Genomic DNA, 20,080 nt, shown 5'->3' on the forward strand with positions numbered 1-20,080 from the left:
TCTTTGAATTGGAATATTGATGTTCTTGAGTGATCGCCAAGAGTATCTCCGTTCCATTGAAAGGACACTTATATTTTACGAAGATCAAGATTTAGTGCCTTTTGCTGAGGATTGAAGATTTGTTCAACCTTTGAAGAATGCTTTTTCTTCCTCGATGATGTTCCTTATTCTTTGTGTATCTTGCCTTACTCTTTACCTCTTGGTGCCTATCCTTCTTTTAAACTCTCTTTTCTTCTTCCTTGGAAGTTACATTTGTATCCTCCCAACTTGCCCTTTCACCCTTGCTAATCCTCCCTTAACGCCTTTTAAATAGTTTTCTTTCTTTTGTGGGGTGTTAACCTTGGTTGGATAATTTGGCTTGTGGAGTTGTTTCTGGTTGACCTATAACCCCGGTTTTGAGAAGTTGTGATATTGAAAGGACTTAGGTAGTGTGGTGAGACGTACTTGGGGTTCTTATACCTAACCCCTTGGTAATGTGAGTATAAGGGATAGGTGGAATTATGTGTGTCAAGTGTGAGTTGCATTGGTTACTATGGTTATGGAACATGGCATTGTTGTTTATGTTTGGGATACTAGTGCTTAGTACTTGACTTAAAATGGATGAAACTGAATGGTGGGTTTGAGGATATAGGATTGACTAGGTAAGTCGAGTTGTGATTGGCTTCCATAATCACTTTGGATATGAGGGTTTGATAATGTATAAGTTATCGTGGGAGAAATGTTAAATGTGGGATTATTAGTTGGTTTTAGTGAGTGATATTGATTACTACTTAGGTATGGTATGAGAGTTCTTGAGTTGAGAGAGACTTAGTATTGAGAAGAATTTGTTAACCCTATAGTTTTATAGACCTTGAGGTCGCATTGAGTACTTGAGATAATGGGATGATGTCGTAGCTGAGTGTAGTTGAGTGTAGTTCCGCTTTTGGGAATCCTTGATAAGTAAAAGGATAGAGAAACTTGAGATCCTATTGATTTTTCAGATTTTGGGATTGATATGATACTACCTTGTTTTGAAATGAGAGCCTTGTGGAATATTAGAGAAACCTTCTCTTGGAGTTTAGAGCTTGGTATTGGGATTCTTGATTGAAGGTTTACCTTTTTGGAGGAATCCATAGTTGACACTAGTTGGATACGAATATAGCTTTGTTGGAAGCCTTGACCTTAGGCTTGTGAAAGTTGTTTCTGGATGTTTGAGGATTTGGAGCGATGAGATCACACTTATAATGGAGTAGCCTGTTTCAGGGAATAGATTAGGATGAGGTAACATAAGCGATTGAGGAAACCCTTGGGAGTGATGTGGTTATGAGTTTTGTTGTTAGGAAGTTTTCGGAACCGTTTTGAGTTATGTTGTTGTTTGAGATAAGAGTGTATGGCGTTTCCTTGTTGTCTAAATTCCCTTTCTCCTCGATCATAAGCGTTACCGTTCATACCTCCTTTCCTCGCTTCATCTTGATCCTCCTTTAAGTTTGACACTCGTATCTTGTGAAACTCTATCTTTGACATCCTTGTAATTTTGACTTCAATTTTTTGCCCTATGAAAGTCATTATAGCTCTCTTGTTGGTTAAGTTTGAGCTCTCTTAACATACTTTATTTTTATGCTATCTAAGTTACTTTCCTTTTTGTACAACTTCTAAACTTTCAAGCTACCAGTTTTGATTCATTTTTAAAAGTTTATGTCACTTCTGCAAACCTAACCTATTTTAAAGATTTGAAAATGAAAATTCGATTTAATTCTCTAATTGTTCTTTGAGTATAGACTTCTTTATCATGGTTTTGAGTTGTTAAACCTGAGATTTTTGTAAATTTTATCCAATTTCTTTTAACCTTGATCTATTTATGACTTCTTTGTCAAAGTTTAATATTATATTTCCGGAATTTAACTCCCCTTTTAGTTTAAAGGTGAAACCTTTATTTCTACTTTGGCTTTTTGCAAAAGAAAATTTGAGTAGATTACCTTTCTCTTATTTTGATTTTAACGTTGATCGGATGTTAGAACTAGTTATTGGAAGCGTTTGATAACTTGTTCTACGATTGTCGGCGAATGGTTTTTGTTTTAAATTTGTCTTTGACTTGGAAGGTTAGCGTTCTTGTGTGCACGACAAGGGCAATTTCGTTCCATGAATGAGACTTATACATTTGAAAACTTTTCATTAATGTTTTTGAAGGTATTTTGATTTTTGATTTATACAAATGATTTGCCTTTTGACTTATCTTTGATTTGGAATGTGATGTTCTTGAATACGTAACGAGAACACTTCCGTTCCTCTGATGAGAGTCTGGTTCTGTCGGAAAATTTTAGTTGAAGTTCTTGAAAGAATTTCGATTCTTACGATAAATAACCTTTAAAAATGTTTTGGTTACCGATTCCAATTCCAGTTTTATTTTTATAACCTTTCATTTATACTTTCAAGTTTCGAGGACGAAACTTTTTAAAAGATGGGGTGATTGTAACACCCCGTATTTTATTAAGTTGGATAAAATTCTTTTAATTGCTATTTTGAATTTAATTACATCATTTAACGATTTATATATATATGCTTAGCTAATTAATTAATTTCATCATAATTCGATACGTTAATTTTAATAATCATTAATAAGTTTATTTAAAGTTAGTTTGAGTTTATTGGAATTAGTTCGAGTTTATTTACTTAATAATTTCCGTTTCTTTGCGAGTCCTTATGAAAGTTGTTTTAAGTGAACCCGAGATGGATTTTGGGAACAAAACCGTCCAATTAGCTATTTTGAGCTTATTTCACTAAATTAGCAATTTTTGTTAATATCCGTTAGTTTTGTAAAAATCGCTAAAAATTCCGATTCAAGCTGATATTGTATTATTTACGTTAACTAGCTGAGTTTATTTTATTTTATTTTCACTCATTAAATTTATTTATTATTGATTCCGTTTTATTACTGAAACTTTTACTTAAATCGGTTAAATTTAACTCGAAACGATTTTAATAACGATCGAAGTTTCTTAACGATTTAAGAAACGACGTATAATAAATAGCAAGGCTAGCAATTTCATTGTCTCATTTATAAACAACGCACGCCTGTTTTCTTCTTCTTCCTTCTTTTTCCTTCCTTTTCGTACTGTTCTTTGAAATTTGATCTGTTAATCGACGTCGGTGCTTCGTTCCTTATCCGTTTTCAACTATTTTTGTTCCATAGCGCTCCTTTCGTCGTTCTCGTCAATCCGTTGTAAGTAAAATTCATTTTCGTTATGTATTTTTACAAACCCAATTTATATTTTTAGCTTTGTTTATTATAAGACGGTTGTATGTACTAAAATAGACGGTCTGGTAGAATATTTGTTAGTCATAAATGATTAGTTCAATCGGAAAAAGGTAATAATGATAGGTTACTCAGTATTACTTGTTAAATATGTGTATTTTGAAAGCTGGTTAGTCTGTTTTATAGTTGAGACGGTGTATAATTATATATATAGGGATCATTATGGATGTTAATTAGTCAGTTGTATAGTTGAGACGGTGTATACTGATATGTGGAGATGATTGAGACGGTGTATACTGACCTCTAGGGATCATTTGGGATGCTAGCTAGTAAGTGGTATATTTGAGACGGTTTTATACAAGTTTTATTTATCCATTTTGAGAAAAGTTAGTACCTTTGGATTCATGGTGAAGTGGGTGATTATGTTGGGTAATTTAATTGGGTGAATACTATCATTTTAATGCTTAAAATTTCGTCTTAAGACGGTCACAAATGAGCTTCTTTAATAGTGAAAATGGGTTTGTCGAGCAGTTTTAGCGGGCTGTTTTGACGGGTTTCTTTATGTTATTTTGAACCAACCTCTTTGCTAACGTCTCAAGTACATGATCATGTTGGGTTTGGGTCTTTTGTTTGGGTGGTATCCGTCGTGGTTTGGCCTAGGAAACCGTCCTAAGACGGCTGGACAGTAGGGTGTAGCCTGGCCGTGGCCTACTGCAGCCTGGCCGTGGCCTGCTGTAGCCTGGCAGCAGCCTAGCAGTAGCTAGCTGTGGCCTGGCTGTGGCCTGGCCGTGGCCTGGCTAAGTCGCGAGTTTGGGCCGTATCTATAAATTGTTTTGACGTTAGTTTGGTTTATTTAAAATATAATTAAATTAATTTCCGTCTCATATTTTATATAAAGATAATTCGTTAATATCGTCCTTTCACATAATTATTTTAGGTGACTCATTTGTGGTTGAAGATGAAGAGTAATTTTGGGGTTTTAGAAGCTTTCTCAAGTTTATTGCTTGTCTCTTTGCTAGCTTAAGGTAACTATTCCGAGTTACTCGACGAATAAATGTCACATTAGTAGTTAATGTGTGCCTGTTGATTGTTAAGTGTTTAAGTGATTGATAATGATTTACTTTCATTTCTCACATGATAGAAATTGGAAATAGCAAAATGAATTTTATAGTGATAATTGTAATGTTTTGTTGATTGTGCCGAAAACTGAGCCTTAGTCCCTTTGACTGATGCGATGTCAGTTAATTGAGTGATTGGTCAGCCGCAATTTAACCCGTACCTGTCGCAGGGCTGGGGTTGCGGGTAAAAATTCGGTTGAATGAATTAGATAATCGGCCTTTTTTTCTTGTTTTAGGCCATTTATTATATCTTAGGTTCACATGTATAGTTGATTGTATTTAATAGTATCTTATATTGTAGAAATGGCCCTAGTTTCCCCTGAAGCCTTTAATATGATTACTATTGTTAGAATTAGAAATTAGTATTGAATTCTTATTGAGGAACTGTTGGGATTGTATGCTGTAAATAGACATTTATATAGCTTTCACATGATAGAATGTTAGAATTTATGTTGGTAAGTAGGACTTTTTGCCCTCTTAAGGTTAAGTGGGTGTCTTACTTGACTTGTGTGGTGAGTCTTGTGTGGTGTGGGCTAAAGTATTCAAGCCGGGACTAGCTGGGACTAGGTCCTAGGTGAGTATTTCGGCCTTCATCATAGATAGGTCTTTATAGTCTCTGACGAGTATATGTTCACTGCTTGATAGCCTTTGTGTTCCTGACTAGTGGATGTTTATCCAAGTTGGGGCATGACCTCAGGTACTAATTTTGATAGTATGGGGTCAGCTTAAGCACTAGCCGACCCTTCGGTGGTGTCCTTAGGGTACTCACTTCACTTTGTTTTTAAAAAAAAGTTGTGAGTCTTGGGTGCGGTGGTGTGTATCCGCATGTCTAGGTCTGCGCAGATTTTAGGCTAGGGTTGTGTTGTCTCTTGGCCATGTTTTCTTAATAGTAACCGCTGAGCCAAGATACCGGTTCGATTACCTTCCCTACCTCGTGGTATAGACTTGAGTTACAAAGTGACTATTGACCGTACTAAGAACTTATGTCTGTCTTTGATATATTGCCCTTTCTTGTATGGTGATTCTATGAATCATAGAAGGTGAGATGCAAGCCGGCTATGGTTGATAGAGTTTGGATTCCTGGATGTTATGTGATTCACATGATAGTGTAGTATGAGTCGGTCTAGTATTCACATGCTAGGACTATGTGGCGTTATATTGTTGTTCACATGATAAGCACGATTGCCTTAGCATCTATATGCTAAGGCAGTGTGTGATTCGTATTCATATTCTTATATTTACATGTTATATTAATTATGACATTTCGTGGCTGGGAGAACTCGGAGTTACTCCCCACTGACTGTGGCTTTCGTATTTGTATAAAATGCGAATGACAGGTAGGTGATGCATATATGGGGTACATGGACGAGCTAGCGAGCAAAGTAACCTTGGGACCTAGACTGGTTTTATTTCATTGTGACCTTAAACCCTTTTTATGTCACATACATTTTAGGGACATATGTCTCCCTTTTCTATTTTGGGTTTGTATCATTACATTTTCTTATCGTTAGCTATGGCATATAAAGTAGTTCGTTAGCATTGCAGGTTTTGGCACCCGCCTCTTGGAAATGTTGTGATTGGTTTAGAAAATTTTTGAAATTACAGGTTTTTGGCTAGTTGAACCAATTACAAACATATCCTACCAGTTTTTCTGTAGAATTTACGTGTTTACTTTTCCGCAATAAATGAGGGTGTCACATCCGGTACGACCTCCCGAACGGCTGAAATTGAAGTGTATAATACACGGTTTTTCGGGATTCCGGGGTCCCGGAACAAAATTCTCCAGAAATGGCATAAAACGTTCCTGGGGTCAGATAAAGCGGCCACGCAAAATTTGAGCACCAACGAAAGACATTTGGGGGTGCCGGTGTGCCAGAAACCAGCATTCGCCGAAACTCGAATTATCGTGAAAAATGCGTTAAAGCTCGTTACTTGAGGCTGAAATCGAACAGGTTAACTCCTGAAATGAGGTAGGACGCGTGATTGAAAAACAGGGAGAAAAAGAAACCGGCTCCGGTACGACCTCCCGAACGGCTGAAATTGAAGTGTATAATACACGTTTTTTCGGGATTCCGGGGTCCCCGAACAAAATTCTCCGGAAATCGCATAGAAAGTTCCTGGGATCAGATAAAGAGGCCACGCAAAATTTGAGCACCAACGGAAGACATTTGGGGTGCGGTGTGCGGAAACCAAAGATTCGCCGAAACTCGGATTATCGTGAAAAATGCGTTAAAGCTCGTTATTTGAGGCTGAAATCGAACAGGTTAACTCCTGAAATGAGGTAGGACGCGTGATTGAAAAACAGGGAGAAAAAGAAACCGGGTCCGGTACGACCCTCCGAACGGCTGAAATTGAAGTGTATAATACACGGTATTTCGGGATTCCGGGTTCCCGGAACAAAATTTTCCGAAAATCGCATAGAAAGTTCCTGGGGTCAGATAAAGCGGCCACGCAAAATTTGAGCACCAACGGAAGACATTTGGGGTGCGGTGTGCGAAACCAAAGATTCGCCTAAAAACTCGGATTATCGTGAAAATGCGTTAAAGCTCGTTATTTGAGGTTGAAATCGAACAGGTTAACTCCTGAAATGAGGTAGGACACGTAATTGAAAAACAGGGAGAAAAAGAAACGGGTCAGACGACCTCCCGAACGGTGAAATTGAAGTGTATAATACACGGTTTTTCGGGATTCGCGGTCCGGAACAAAATTCTCGGAACTCGCATAGAAAGTTCCTGGGGTCGATAAAGCGGCCACGCAAAATTTGAGCACCAACGGAAGACATTTGGGGGTGCCGGCGGTGTGCGAAACCAAAGATTCGCCGAAACTCGGATTATCGTGAAAAATGCGTTAAAGCTCGTTATTTGAGGTGAAATCGAACGGGTTAACTCTGAAATGAGGTAGGACGCGTGATTGAAAAACAGGGAGAAAAAGAAACCGAGTCAGTACGACCTCCCGAACGGTGAAATTGAAGTGTATAATACACACGGTTTTTTGAATTCGGGGTCCGGAACAAAATTCTCCGGAAATCGCATAGATAGTTCCCTGGGGTCGATAAAGCGGCCACGCAAAATTTGAGCACCAACGGAAGACATTTGGGGTGTGCGGTGTGCGTAAACCAAAGATTCGCCGAAACTCGGATTATCGTGAAAATGCGTTAAAGCTCGAAATGATTTAACTTCGAAATGAGGTAGGACGCGTGATTGAAAAACAGGTGAAAAAGAAACCGAGTCCAGACGACCTCGAACTTTGAAATTGAAGTGTATAATACACGGTTTTTGGGATTAGGGTCCCGGAAAAAAATTCCTTAAATCGCATAAAAGTTCCTGGGGTCAAATAAAGCGCCACGCAAAATTTGAGCACCAACGGAAGACATTTGGGGGTGCGGTGTGCGAAACCAAAGATTCGAAACTCCTCGGATTATCGTGAAAAATGCGTTAAAGCTCGTTATTTGAGGCTGAAATCGAACAGGTTAACTCCTGGAATGAGGTAGGAAGCGTGATTGAAAAACAGGGAGAAAAATAAACCGGGTCCGGTACGACCTCCCGAACGGCTGAAATTGAAGTGTATAATACACGGTTTTTCGGGATTACGGGGTCCCGGAACAAAATTCTCCGGAAATCGCATAGAAAGTTCCTGGGGTCAGATAAAGCGGCCACGCAAAATTTGAGCACCAACGGAAGACATTTGGGGGTGCGGTGTGCGTAAACCCAGTATTCGCGAAACTCGGATTATCGTGAAAAATGTGTTAAAGCTCGTTATTTGAGGTGAAATCGAGCAGTTAACTCTGAAATGAGGTAGGACGCGTGATTGAAAAACAGGGAGAAAAGAAACCGGGTCCGTGACGACCTCCCGAACAGTGAAATTGAAGTGTATAATACACGGTTTTTCGGGATTCCGGGGTCCCGGAACAAAATTCTCCGGAAATCGAATAGAAAGTTCCTGGGGTCAGATAAAGCGGCCACGCAAAATTTGAGCACCAACAGAAGACATTTGGGGGTGCCGGTGTGCCAGAAACTAGCATTCGCCGAAACTTGGATTATCGTGAAAAATGCGTTAAAGCTCGTTATTTGAGGCTAAAATGGAACAGGTTAACTCCTGAAATGAGGTAGGACGCGTGATTGAAAAACAGGGAGAAAAAGAAACCGGGTCCGGTACGACCTCCCGAACAATTTGAAATTGAAGTGTATAATACACGGTTTTTCGGGATTCCGGGGTCCCGGAACAAAATTCTCCGGAAATCGCATAGAAAGTTCCTGGGGTCAGATAAATCATGCACTTTCATTTGTAGACTTGATCTTTATCAGTGTTTCCGGTCTCTCTTTTTTTCGGTACTATTGAATTAGTGGAGAGTTGTCCTAAAAGAAATGTGTCAAAATGTGTGAGAGATGACATTTCTGAACTGAAGATGAAAATTTTGCCTGCGTCAATTGTTGGTCGTGTTCTGATTTTTTTAGTGCTGACGGAGGATCATGTGGCTTGAAGAGCTCTCTCGAACATATGAGCAAGGGCTCAGTTCCCGCGGAAGGATCCAGTCCCTCGACTAATCACTCATTTATTAATAGAAACACAAATTGGGGTGATCGAAGATCTCTGTGATAATGTTACAGTCCTTGCAGTATTGTTTCTTTGTTCTATGGCGGAGGCCTGGAGGATATATCTAAAGTATGAAGATGAGCACAATGTTTACATGGAAAAAAAAACCTTACAAAAAAGGGGCATTCCGAGAATTGAACTCGGGACCTCTCGCACCCTAAGCGAGAATCATACCACTAGACCAAATGCCCAACTGTTGCTGGAAATTTTCAGCAATAAATATTTTAATGGGATTATAAGCTGCGTGCGGATGAAGTAGCCAGTCTGTATTATGCCTATTTTCTTCTTTTTACAAGTGCTTGACATTCCAACAGCAAGGTCCTTTTTGAGTTGTGTGATTAAACCATGGAAAAGGGTTAAATGAGCTAATTGACATTTTAATAATCATAAATTCTCATTTAAGATGGATAAATAATTGTTTTATCCAAAAACTCATAATAACACTTAAATGCTCCCTTTTGTGACACGATGTTCCATGACTCCGAGTAGCCTTAAATTAATTCAATGAGGTACAATTACGGACTTGTTGAGTCATTGACACAACTCTAAATAACGTTGAATGATCTCATTTCGTAAATTTATTCACTCGGTATGATTTAATATAAGATTTTAAAAATATAAACAATTCGTAATAAGTATAATCTAATTCCCTCGCCTTGTTTCCCACTTTGGCGGAGTTAGAAATTCTCGTGCTCTTTTTCACTCGATTCAACCCAAAACTTAACATATCAAACAAACGCCGTTAGTGGTCTAAACCAAAGTTATCTGGATCTAAATAATGATAGTGAAAAAGATTCAAAAACCAAGCTCAAATTCCGCATATCTCCACCAGAAATTGTCGAAGCATAGAGTTTCATACTAGAGAGTTGAATGCGAGTTTTGTTCGGACGCAGATCAGATTCAGGTCAAATACTTTGTGTTCACGTACGAATCGGTTAGCGTGTTTAGGACAGGCTAGCAACTTAGCAAATAGCAAGTTAAATAAAACAAGTTAAAAGAACAAGACGACCTAAAAATTTTAGGTGAATAACCCAGCAACGTTGTCGTATGATTCTTGAAATCCCCAATTCCTAGGGTTCTACAATTTCCGACATGCAAACAATTAATTAATAAACCGTTAATCTACAATAAATTAAACTCAAATTATAATTACCATGGACCAACCTACTTGCACCGTTCTTCAAATTTCGCGCCAAATTACGCTTCTTGTCACCTATCGAACTGTTTTCGGCCAATTAGGGTTTCAAAATTTGGGGATTTTGTGAATTCATTGAATCGGAGAGAACAAGTTATCACTCGAATTCGCGCTCAAGAAAACCCTAATTCTCCGGCGAGTGATAGTTGGTTTAGAGGTTTATGGAAGAAATGGAAGTGGAAACCATTGATTGAAGGTTTTTTTGGAAAGTAGCTTACTAATTGGTCAATTATGGCTAATAATGTTAGTAGTTCGGTTTCTGAAACTCAATTTTCCAATAGCGGGATTCGAACCTCGGCCGCAGACGATTAATGTAGCGTATAGTGAATTTTTGACTAAAATTAGTAATGATCAAGTTGAAAAAGTTATAATTAATGGTGCTAATATGTTGTTTAAGTTGAGGAGTGATGAGAAAACTACTGAAGTGAGTAACATTCAGGGTTTCGAAACAATGTCGTTGATTTCGGGTTTGTTGCCAACTAAGAGGGTAGTCTATAGTACCTTATGAGAAGATGTTTGATAATGGGGTTAATTTCGGGTCCCCTGAGAAGCGGTCTGGCGGGTTTTTGATTTCTGCCATGGTACATTGCTGCTGTACCTCTGCGTACCGATTGATTTAGTTTTTTTTTTTTTTTTTATATTGTTGAACCATGCGTAATTATGATTATTTTGGCTTTGCAGAGGACTTTGTTCTATATTATAGTTGTATATTATCTTGGTATGACACTTCGGTAACACCTTAACTCGAAAATATTAATACATCAGCTGTAGATGTGGTTATTTTGACCTTTAACGTGGATTGACCGTCCTTAATATATGCAGAGGACAATGGCTCGGCTTGATACAAATGAATCACAAAGCTCTAATGGTGCAAAAGACAGAGGAAGAACTGTTACCTTTGCAGATGTGGCAGGTGTCGATGAGGCCAAAGAGGAATTGGAAGAAATTGTTGTATGTGTTTGAATTATAAAATGAAACTGTTTTTGTATGAAAAAAATGTGGAAATAATGAAATATCATTTTTGTATATTGGGCAGGAATTCTTGAGGAACCCGGACAACTACATACGACTTGGTGCTCGATCTCCTCGTGGTGTTTTACTGGTGAGTCATTCACTGAGAGTATTATATTCCGCTGTCACTAATGACCTTTATCGTATTGTTATTGTATAGTCCCATTGTAAGAGGGAAGCTTGTAACGACATACATTGTTGTGTTAAATAAATTATCATACGTGATACTTATGATATTCAATAAGTGGCTTTTGTTATCTGAAGGCTAATTTATGCAAATGCTTCTTTTTTTTTTTTTTGGTCTAAACCATCCGGTAATCCGAACCACATTGGGCCGACTAATCCGAATTTCGGGGCGTGTCCAAGGATTACGGTATTTAAACCCCTCCCAATCGCAGTTGTGGGGGATCGATCCGCAGACCTCCCTACCAAGCGCAGCCCCATGCTACCACTGCGCCAACCAACGATTGGTTATGCAAATGCTTCTTAAAAACCATCTATTTCATCGCTATTTGTAACAAATTGCACTTGCATTCATTGTTCTGTTATATAATTATCATCAGACAGTCCGACACTACGTGATATAATATGCAATAACTGGCTTTTGTGATCTGATAATCTGATGGCTGGTTAATGCAAATCTTTCTTAGATATTACTCCGTATCTATTTCATCACTGTATGTAAAAGCAATTTGGATAGTAGACTGTAGACTTTTATGAGTCTCAAAATCCATGTTTATAGATGTAGCTCCATTTGGCAAGGCATTTCAGGTATCTTATTAGATGGTATCAAAGTATTTTTTGCGTAGAATACGTAGAAAAGTGAAAAAGATGGTATCCAAGTATTTTTCAAGAGCTCTAAAAAACACTCATAGGAGTACCAACATAAAAGTGTGACATAAACTCCCTAACACTACTATGAGAATACGTAGAATAGTCTTTTGCCCAGCCTTCACCGGCCATTGTGCTCTTTACATCCTTTCCCCTGATTATATTGGCTATAAAGCGCAAATTTTTCAACTGCACTTTGGAATTATTATCTTTAGACATTGACAGCAGCCTGCACAGAAAAAAAAAACGGTGCGAAAATATCAAGTTCCGCCGTCTTCAGATTGACCATCTCCAGAACAACGAAGATCAGATTATATGCCGTATTATCTTTTTGACATTGACAGCAGCCTGCACAGAACAGAAGGTCCGAAAATTGTTGCAGTTTCCGTCTCTTCAGTTTGATCATCTCAGCGGCTTGTAGATAACACCAAACATTAGATTTTTGTGAATTCTAATAGTATCATTATTTACTGACAAATGCTCGCATCTATGGAAATTTCAGTCTCATATGTTGATTAATTAATCATAGAGTTTCATTTCCGATCTGAAGATGAAAATTTGTCCGCATCTATCGTTGTTTGTGTTATGTTCTTTTTCGAGCTGACAGCAGATCCAATGTCGACTTATCATTCACTCATTCGTAGAAATTGGGATTATTGAAGATTTCTGTGATAATGTTGCAGACTTGCAGTATTGTTTATAGTTGACAATTTTGACGTTATTAAAAAAAAAGGGAAAAGAAAACTATAAAAAGGGGCATTCCGAGAATTGAACTCGGGACCTCTCGCACCCTAAGCGAGAATCATACCACTAGACCAAATGCCCAATTGTTGCTTCCAAGGTTCAGTATAATGCTCTTAATAAATTCCAAGCGGAGGAGGGTTAACGTTCTTTTTGAGTTGTGTGAATGTATGATTAGGAAAACCGACTTAATTGGACGATTTAATCTGCATTGATACAATCAAATTGTGAAAAGTATTAACCAAGTTTTGCTTAAACTCTGAATGCCTTTCTATATTGATTTTATATTGTTGAAGTATGATATTGCTCCAAAATAAACGTGATAATATTTGTCCTAGGTAGAACAGTGGGGAGTGTTATCCTTATATATGGATGTGCACTACCAAGTGTTAACTAGACGATGAGAGACTATAGTCTCCCCGTGTGTGCCATCCGGCTTGGCACGCGGCACGTTGGGCCCCTTTTTGCTTTTGGTCCAAATATTTTCCTCGGTTTCTTACGATTAATTGTTGTGTTTTATTGTCATTAAACACCAGATTTTATGGCTCCTACATGACTGTTAGAGGTCTTGAACAGCTATATAAACCCTCTACATTCATTTTTATACACACACAAATACATAAACTTTCTCTTACTTTTTGGAGTGACCATCGTGAGAGTGGTGCGTTAACCCTAGAGTCGGTGACCAAGGTACTCAGGCGCACCATTGTGGGGGTCTAACTGATTTAGAGCAGTGTCTTACACGACGTCTCGATTAAGGGTATTTTCGACTAGCTAAGTTCATATTTCCTACAAACATGACTCAAAATAAAAAATTTAAAATAAAATCCTTGATTTTAATACTTAGTTAAATATAAAACAGGAGCTGCGGGTTTCCTCGTCGCCAAGGAAAAAAAATAGGGTAGATAACCCTTGAATATTTGATTACACAAAATGACTAATACTGACACCAAAATGACCTGTTTGGAGTGACACGAGTCACGACCTTAAGTAACCTTGAATGAATTAAATATTACCTATATGAAGTAACACCTCAAATGACTCTAAGTAACCTTGAATAACTATATTTGGTAAATCCATAAATTGATTTATGATTTTAGTAAATGAAGTTATGTAAGGTTACTCTTTTATTGAACTCACTAACACAAAATGAAAAAAATACCACACAAATTAAAACGGGGCGTTCCGAGAATCGAACTCGGGACCTCTCGCACCCAAAGCGAGAATCATACCACTAGACCAAACGCCCTTGTTGCTAGTGAATAAACTATCACGACCTTAAGTAATCTTGAATGAATTAAAAATTACCAATGAAGTAACACGTCAAATGACTCTAAGTAACCTTGAATAACTCCATTTGGTAAATCCGTAAATCAATTTGTGATTTTACTAAATGGAGTCATTCAAAGTTGCTCTTTTACTTGCAGTTTTGGATGAACTCTTATGTTGTATATAAAGTTATAAACTCGCCAACACAAAAGGAAAAAAAAAAAAAAAGTACCACACAAATTAAAAAGGGGCGTTCCAAGAATCAAACTCAGGACCTCTCGCACCCGAAGCGAGAATCATACCACTAGACCAAACGCCCTTGTTGCTACTAAATAATCTATCACAAACTTAAGTAACCTTGAATGAATTAAAAATTACCTATATGAAGTAACACGTCAAATGACTCTGAGACTCTGAGTAACCTTGAAAAACTTCATTTGGTAAATCCGTAAATCAATTTGTGATTTTACTAAATGATGTCATTCAAGGTTACTCTTTTACTTGCAGTTTTGGATAGGAAAAAAAAAACTACCACACAAATTAAATAGGGGCGTTCCGAGAATCGAACTCGGGACCTCTCGCACCCAAAGCGAGAATCATACCACTAGACCAAACGCCCTTGTTGCTAGTGAATAAACTATCACGACCTTAAGTAATCTTGAATGAATTAAAAATTACTTATATGAAGTAACACGTCAAATGACTCTGAGTAACCTTGAAAAACTTCATTTGGTAAATCAATTTGTGATGTTACTAAATGAAGTCATTCAACGTTACTTTTTTACTTACAGTTGTGGATGAACTCTCATGCTGTATATAAAGTTATAAACTCTGAACTCGCCAACACAAAAGGGGAAAAAAAAGTACCACACAAATTAAAAAGGGGCGTTCCGAGAATCGATCTTTGGACCTCTCGCAGCCAAAGCGAGAATTAAAAAGGGGCGTTCTGAGAATCGAACTCGGGACCTCTCGCACCCAAAGCGAGAATCATACCACTAGACCAAACGCCCTTGTTGCTACTAAATAGACTATCACGACCTTAAGTAACCTTTAATGAATTAAAAATTACCTATATAAAGTAACACGTCAAATGACTCTAAGTAACCTTGAATAACTCCATTTGGTAAATTCGTAAATCAATTTGTGATTTTACTAAAATGGAGTCATTCAAGGTTACTCTTGTACTTGTAGTTTTGGATGAACTCTCATGTTGTAGATAAAGTTATAAACTCTGAACTCGCCAACACAAAAGGAAAAAAAAAAGTACCACACAAATTAAAAAGGGGCGTTCCGAGAATCGAACTCGGGACCTCTCGCACCCGAAGCGAGAATCGTACCACTAGACCAAACGCCCTTGTTGCTACTGAATAAACTATCACGACCTTAAGTAACCTTGAATGAATTAAAAATTACCTATATCTGTATAGAAAGTTATAAACGATGAACTCGCCAACACAAAAGGGAAAAAAAAAAGTACCACACAAATTAAAAAGGGGCGTTCCGAGAATCGAACTCGGGACCTCTCGCACCCAAAGCGAGAATCATACCACTAGACCAAACGCCCTTGATGATATATCTAATGAATAAAAGATCATATTTATTGTTTCCCATGGAGTACAATAAAATTTTAAAATTGACGGCTGTGGGATTTGAACCCACGCCCTTTCGGACCAGAGCCTAAATCTGGCGCCTTAGACCACTCGGCCAAACCGTCTGGTTGATTTATATTCCTTAAAATTGTACTTATACAGTCCGCTATCAATTGTGATCAAAATAGACTTGATAAAATCGAAATCATTCTTATGGAGTATTTAAAATGAGTATATACGTCTTAAGTTAAAAACGGATCAATTAATTAGAGTATGATAAAAGTAAAGTGCATTGGAAAATCAAAAGATTTGTATTATATGCTCAATAGGTATAATATTTAATGTTAAGACACGAATATACGGAGACTAAGTGAATCGAAATAAATGAAGCAAGTTTGACACGTGATTAGAATTGATTTCGACTCTAAATTAACCCGACTTAATCCAATATTTATTGTGCTTTTACTACTTTCCTAAATGACTTGATAATATCGCAGTTAAAACTAATACGACTCATATCCGACCCGATTAACCGGTCCACCGGATCTTAATTCATTCAATTCTTCCAAGACTAGACTTCACCTCTAATTTGCTCAATTGAAATAGTGAGTTCAAAGTTTGAAGCTACAGAGTTAAAAAAAATGGAGGATCAAAATAAGTCGGAGATTTACCATGAAAGACAAAGATTGCAACTTTGCCTTCTTCATGCCCTTAACAACCTCTTTCAGGTAAAACCCATCTCTCTTTTTTCATAATTCATATGTAAATCCTGTTAATTTTAGTTAAGTATTACTCCGCGTTAGTAAGTCTATCTTAAAACGGTCTTTTAACTGTAAGCGTTTAGTAACCAGTATATAGGTTGCTTTTAGATCAATTTTACGCTTACAAATTATCACCGTCTTAAATAAGAATTTGTAATTGTGCTATGGACAATAAAAGGGGATTCTTTTTAATTACTAATTCAGTTAATTATTATTGTTAGTAAGTTTTAGTAATTGGTATATGGGTTGCTTTTAAATCAATTTTAGGCTTACAAGTTACAACCGTCTTAAATAAGAATTTGTGATTGTGCAATGGACAATAAAGGGATTGTTTTGAATTGATGAAGGGTTTTTAATTTAGGAGAAAGATGCATTTAGCAGAGCAGTATTGGATGAAATTGCTGAAAAACTGATTCTTGATGATCCCACCTCAGAAAAATGGACACCAATTTCTGTTGTATTCAAGCCTCATCATAATTTGATTACCGGGAATTATGATGTTAATGTGTTAATTGCTGCCCTTGAAAGAAGAGGGAAGACTATGGTATGGCATGATAAGCGAAATGGAACGGGTTCAATTGATCTTGATGGGTCAGAAAATGGGTTGATGGGGGTTTTGTTGAATGTTTCGGTTAGAAGGTATGGTGGACTTTGGAAAGGTAGGCATTGGGTTGCTTTGAGAAAGATTGACGGGGTTTGGTATAATTTGGATAGTGATCTTAAAAGTCCTCAGCTTTTTAAGAATGTTGATGATGTAAGGGTGTTTTTGGATGATGTTATTCTAGCTGGTGGTGAGATTTTGCTCGTCATGGATGGTCCACAGCAAGACTAACTGTACTTTATTAGTTCATCAGGGTATTGTATATCGATGCTGGAATTGTGCTTCGTTATGTTAAGTATAGGGATTTTGGTGTCGTTAAAGGTGGATGTTTTTCTCGCTTCTTATTTGTTGAGTGGACTCGTGTTTTTGGTAGATTATCCGAGGAAAGGTGGTAGTGCTCATAGTTTCCGCGGGTGAATGAGTTGTGTGTGTAAAGTGATGATCAGTTGAGCCAACGTATAAACCTATCAAATGGATTGGACGGGTCAGATAGGTCATCAGTAACCTATAGGCTACAAGTACAACTATTGTCATCTTTATGACAAAAAAGTGCCTATGTTGACGTTGCCTCAACTTCTTTTCTGGTTCTCCGTATGCCGCTATTATGTGGCTGCATAAAGCTCAATTATCCTGATCCTGGTTAGTCTGTTGGTTGATTTCCATTTTATTTATTTCTTCTGCATTTGCTACAAACAAACTTAAACATGCGACTTGTATAGATGTTTATGTCTTCACAGGAGTTTTACGCAATGTATAATACAGGGTATACATATACTTTTGTTGTTTCAGTCGTGATTCATTCAAATAAAATGTAATTTGATTGAGCAAGGAAAATTTGTTGATTAACAATCCCCTGGCCTCTTTTGTTTTCATTGACTGTACTTGACAATCTTATTGAGATGTTCATAATGCTGATTATATTTTGTGTAATCCAACTGGGAGATGCAGATAATCAAATGCAAAATTAATAACTGGTAACGCCTTCTAGCCACTGTATCGGCTCCAGATTATTTCCCTTTATATTAACTGCATCTCTGAAACTATCTTTCAGAAATTATCAGCTTCTTGGGCTGTACTTCCTGTGTCCCGGTCAATGTTCACCATTTCTATTTTCGGGTGTCAGTCATTTGTTTACCTTTCTAGTTTGCGAAAACAATTCGCTACATGTGCATTGTAACTTGTAAATACCTAACTCCGTCCTCACCCCGATTAACTACTCCTAAGAGGAGAGAAAGCGGGAAACAAGGGGAGAGCTGCGCTAAGTAAAGTCAATTAAGAGGGGAATTTATGGCACTGCCCTGGAAATGCCGTGAGACTGTGAAAGGAGGGAAGTGAAATTTTTTTGGCAGAGGGCTTCTTCAGTTTGGAAAAGTGAGGGGTCGGGCTTTGGGAAGTTACTACTTTGAACAACAAACTTCATAGGTAGTCATATCGTGATTACTGCATCACTGGATCAAGTACTGGTTTAGTGAACCTGGAACCTTCCTGAGTTCCTGGTATATCTTACCGGATAGGTCGATTGGCTTTTGGTAGTGTCATTCTGTTGCCAAAGCCCTTGTTGCAAGATTGGTAAAGACGGCTGTGTCTCTAATTGAGAATTTAAGAGGACAAGACTTGTATGTTAGTGAACATCTATCATTTTTCTGAAGTTGATGTTTAGTAATTGACACAATTTTCATCTTGGATCAAATTCTGGTATAACTTGGATAGTGATCTTAAAAGTTCACAGCTTTTGTTGAATGTCTCAGTTAAAAGGTATGGTAGACTTTGGAAAGGTAGGCATTGGGTTGCTTTGAGAAAGATTGAACGGGATTTGGTATAACTTGGATAGTGATCTTAAAAGTCCGCCGCTGTTTAAGAATGTTGATGATGTTAGGGTGTTTTTGGATGGTGTTTATTCTTGCTGGTGGTGAGATTTTGCTCCTCATGGATAGTCCACAGCACTGAATGTAATTGTTCACTGGGCGTTGTTGTATGGTAACACTGATACTGATATTGTGCTTCCTTATGTAGTTACGTAAAGTATAGGACTTGGATTTCGTTAAAGACGGATGTTTTTTGTTTCTTATTTGTAAACTGGACTTGTTTTTTGAGGGAGTATTCTGGTGAAACTGTGAAAGTCCACTGTTTTCGCAGTTTCTGCTAGTGAATGATTTGGGTGGTAAGTGATAATCAGTCGAAGACATCGAATGAACCTGTCAAACGGGTGGGACAGATCGTATAATATGGGTCAGATGGATCATCAATGCATGACTGTTGTACAGGTCTGCCTGCAAGGCTGCAACTATTGCCGTCTTTGTGGCAAAAGCGCAATAATGAAGTTCTCTCAGTCTCAGCTTCTTACCTGGTATGTCGTAATTCTGTGACTGACCGCTCTTTTAAGTATAAAGCTCAATTTATCGTGATGCTGGTTGGTATTTTGGGATGCTTTTCGTTTTATTCATTTCTTGTTCTGTATTTGCTAAACATCCAAACTTAAAGCATGGGACTTGTATAGATGTTCTTGTCTTCATCAGAGTTTTACATAATGTACAATACGGGGGATACAAAAAAACATTTGTTGTCGTCAGTTGTGATTTATTCAAATGAAATGAAATTTGATTGTGCAAGAAAAATTTGTTAACGCTCCCCTGGCCTCTTTTGTTTCATTGTCTGTAGTGTGTACTTAGCAATCTTATTGGTATTGCTCATAATGCTGATTATATTTTGTGTAATCCAAGTAAAAAATGCGGATAATCAAATGCAAAATTAGCTGTTTATGCTTTCTAGGCATTATATTAACTTCATATTTTTTTTCCTTCCACATTAACTGCGTTTCGGAAACTATCTTTCAGAATCTGCTCCTTGAGCTGTACTTTCTCTGTCCTGGTCAGTGTTCACAATTTCTTTTTCCGGGTGTCTTTCTAGTTTGAAAACCTATTCACTGCACGTGGATCGTGCATTGTAAATTCACAAGAATCACAATTCTGTACTCATCCGATTAACTAACCCTATAGAGGAGAAAAACCAGGGGTAGAGTTGCGCGTAGAAATGAGGAGAATTCATGGTATCGCCCTGAAAATGCCACGAGACTGAGAGGAGGCGTGAGGAAAAATTTGGGAGAGGGCTGCTTCAGTTTTGAAAAGTGAGGGGTTGGCTT

At 37.6% G+C, this 20,080-nt stretch overlaps 1 protein-coding gene, 1 long non-coding RNA gene and 8 other non-coding genes across 10 annotated transcripts; 2 read left to right on the forward strand and 8 right to left on the reverse strand.

Moving 5' to 3' along the window:
* Nucleotides 1-4,159: 4,159 nt before the first annotated feature.
* On the forward strand, nt 4,160-5,886 carry LOC141619844 (uncharacterized). Its single transcript, XR_012531826.1, has 2 exons — nt 4,160-4,257; nt 5,688-5,886. It is a non-coding gene; the product is annotated as an uncharacterized LOC141619844 (long non-coding RNA).
* A 3,176-nt stretch (nt 5,887-9,062) lies between these two features.
* On the reverse strand, nt 9,063-9,134 carry TRNAP-AGG (transfer RNA proline (anticodon AGG)). The gene has a single exon. It is a non-coding gene; the product is annotated as a tRNA-Pro (tRNA).
* A 3,599-nt stretch (nt 9,135-12,733) lies between these two features.
* TRNAP-AGG (transfer RNA proline (anticodon AGG)) lies at nt 12,734-12,805 on the reverse strand. Its single transcript has one exon. It is a non-coding gene; the product is annotated as a tRNA-Pro (tRNA).
* A 1,093-nt stretch (nt 12,806-13,898) lies between these two features.
* On the reverse strand, nt 13,899-13,970 carry TRNAP-UGG (transfer RNA proline (anticodon UGG)). Its single transcript has one exon. It is a non-coding gene; the product is annotated as a tRNA-Pro (tRNA).
* A 567-nt stretch (nt 13,971-14,537) lies between these two features.
* Nucleotides 14,538-14,609, reverse strand: TRNAP-UGG (transfer RNA proline (anticodon UGG)). Its single transcript has one exon. It is a non-coding gene; the product is annotated as a tRNA-Pro (tRNA).
* A 319-nt stretch (nt 14,610-14,928) lies between these two features.
* TRNAP-UGG (transfer RNA proline (anticodon UGG)) lies at nt 14,929-15,000 on the reverse strand. The gene has a single exon. It is a non-coding gene; the product is annotated as a tRNA-Pro (tRNA).
* A 272-nt stretch (nt 15,001-15,272) lies between these two features.
* TRNAP-CGG (transfer RNA proline (anticodon CGG)) lies at nt 15,273-15,344 on the reverse strand. The gene has a single exon. It is a non-coding gene; the product is annotated as a tRNA-Pro (tRNA).
* Nucleotides 15,345-15,482: 138 nt separating this feature from the next.
* On the reverse strand, nt 15,483-15,554 carry TRNAP-UGG (transfer RNA proline (anticodon UGG)). Its single transcript has one exon. It is a non-coding gene; the product is annotated as a tRNA-Pro (tRNA).
* Nucleotides 15,555-15,624: 70 nt separating this feature from the next.
* On the reverse strand, nt 15,625-15,704 carry TRNAL-UAG (transfer RNA leucine (anticodon UAG)). The gene has a single exon. It is a non-coding gene; the product is annotated as a tRNA-Leu (tRNA).
* Nucleotides 15,705-16,157: 453 nt separating this feature from the next.
* On the forward strand, nt 16,158-17,790 carry LOC141615524 (josephin-like protein). Its single transcript, XM_074433801.1, has 2 exons — nt 16,158-16,307; nt 16,702-17,790. The coding sequence occupies exons 1-2, from the start codon at nt 16,221-16,223 to the stop codon at nt 17,170-17,172; spliced, it is 558 nt and encodes a 185-aa protein (XP_074289902.1). The 5' UTR covers nt 16,158-16,220; the 3' UTR covers nt 17,173-17,790.
* Nucleotides 17,791-20,080: the final 2,290 nt, after the last annotated feature.

Source organism: Silene latifolia, chromosome 1, assembly GCF_048544455.1.
Source record: "Silene latifolia isolate original U9 population chromosome 1, ASM4854445v1, whole genome shotgun sequence".
Classification (NCBI taxonomy): Eukaryota; Viridiplantae; Streptophyta; class Magnoliopsida; order Caryophyllales; family Caryophyllaceae; genus Silene; species Silene latifolia.

Bases quoted from the DNA above. Each gene is read 5' to 3' on its own strand.
- LOC141615524 (XM_074433801.1), top strand. From the start codon at position 16,221: ATGGAGGATCAAAATAAGTCGGAGATTTACCATGAAAGACAAAGATTG. The intron at 16,308-16,701 runs GTAAAACCCATC...TTTTTAATTTAG, and splicing joins CCCTTAACAACCTCTTTCAG to GAGAAAGATGCATTTAGCAG.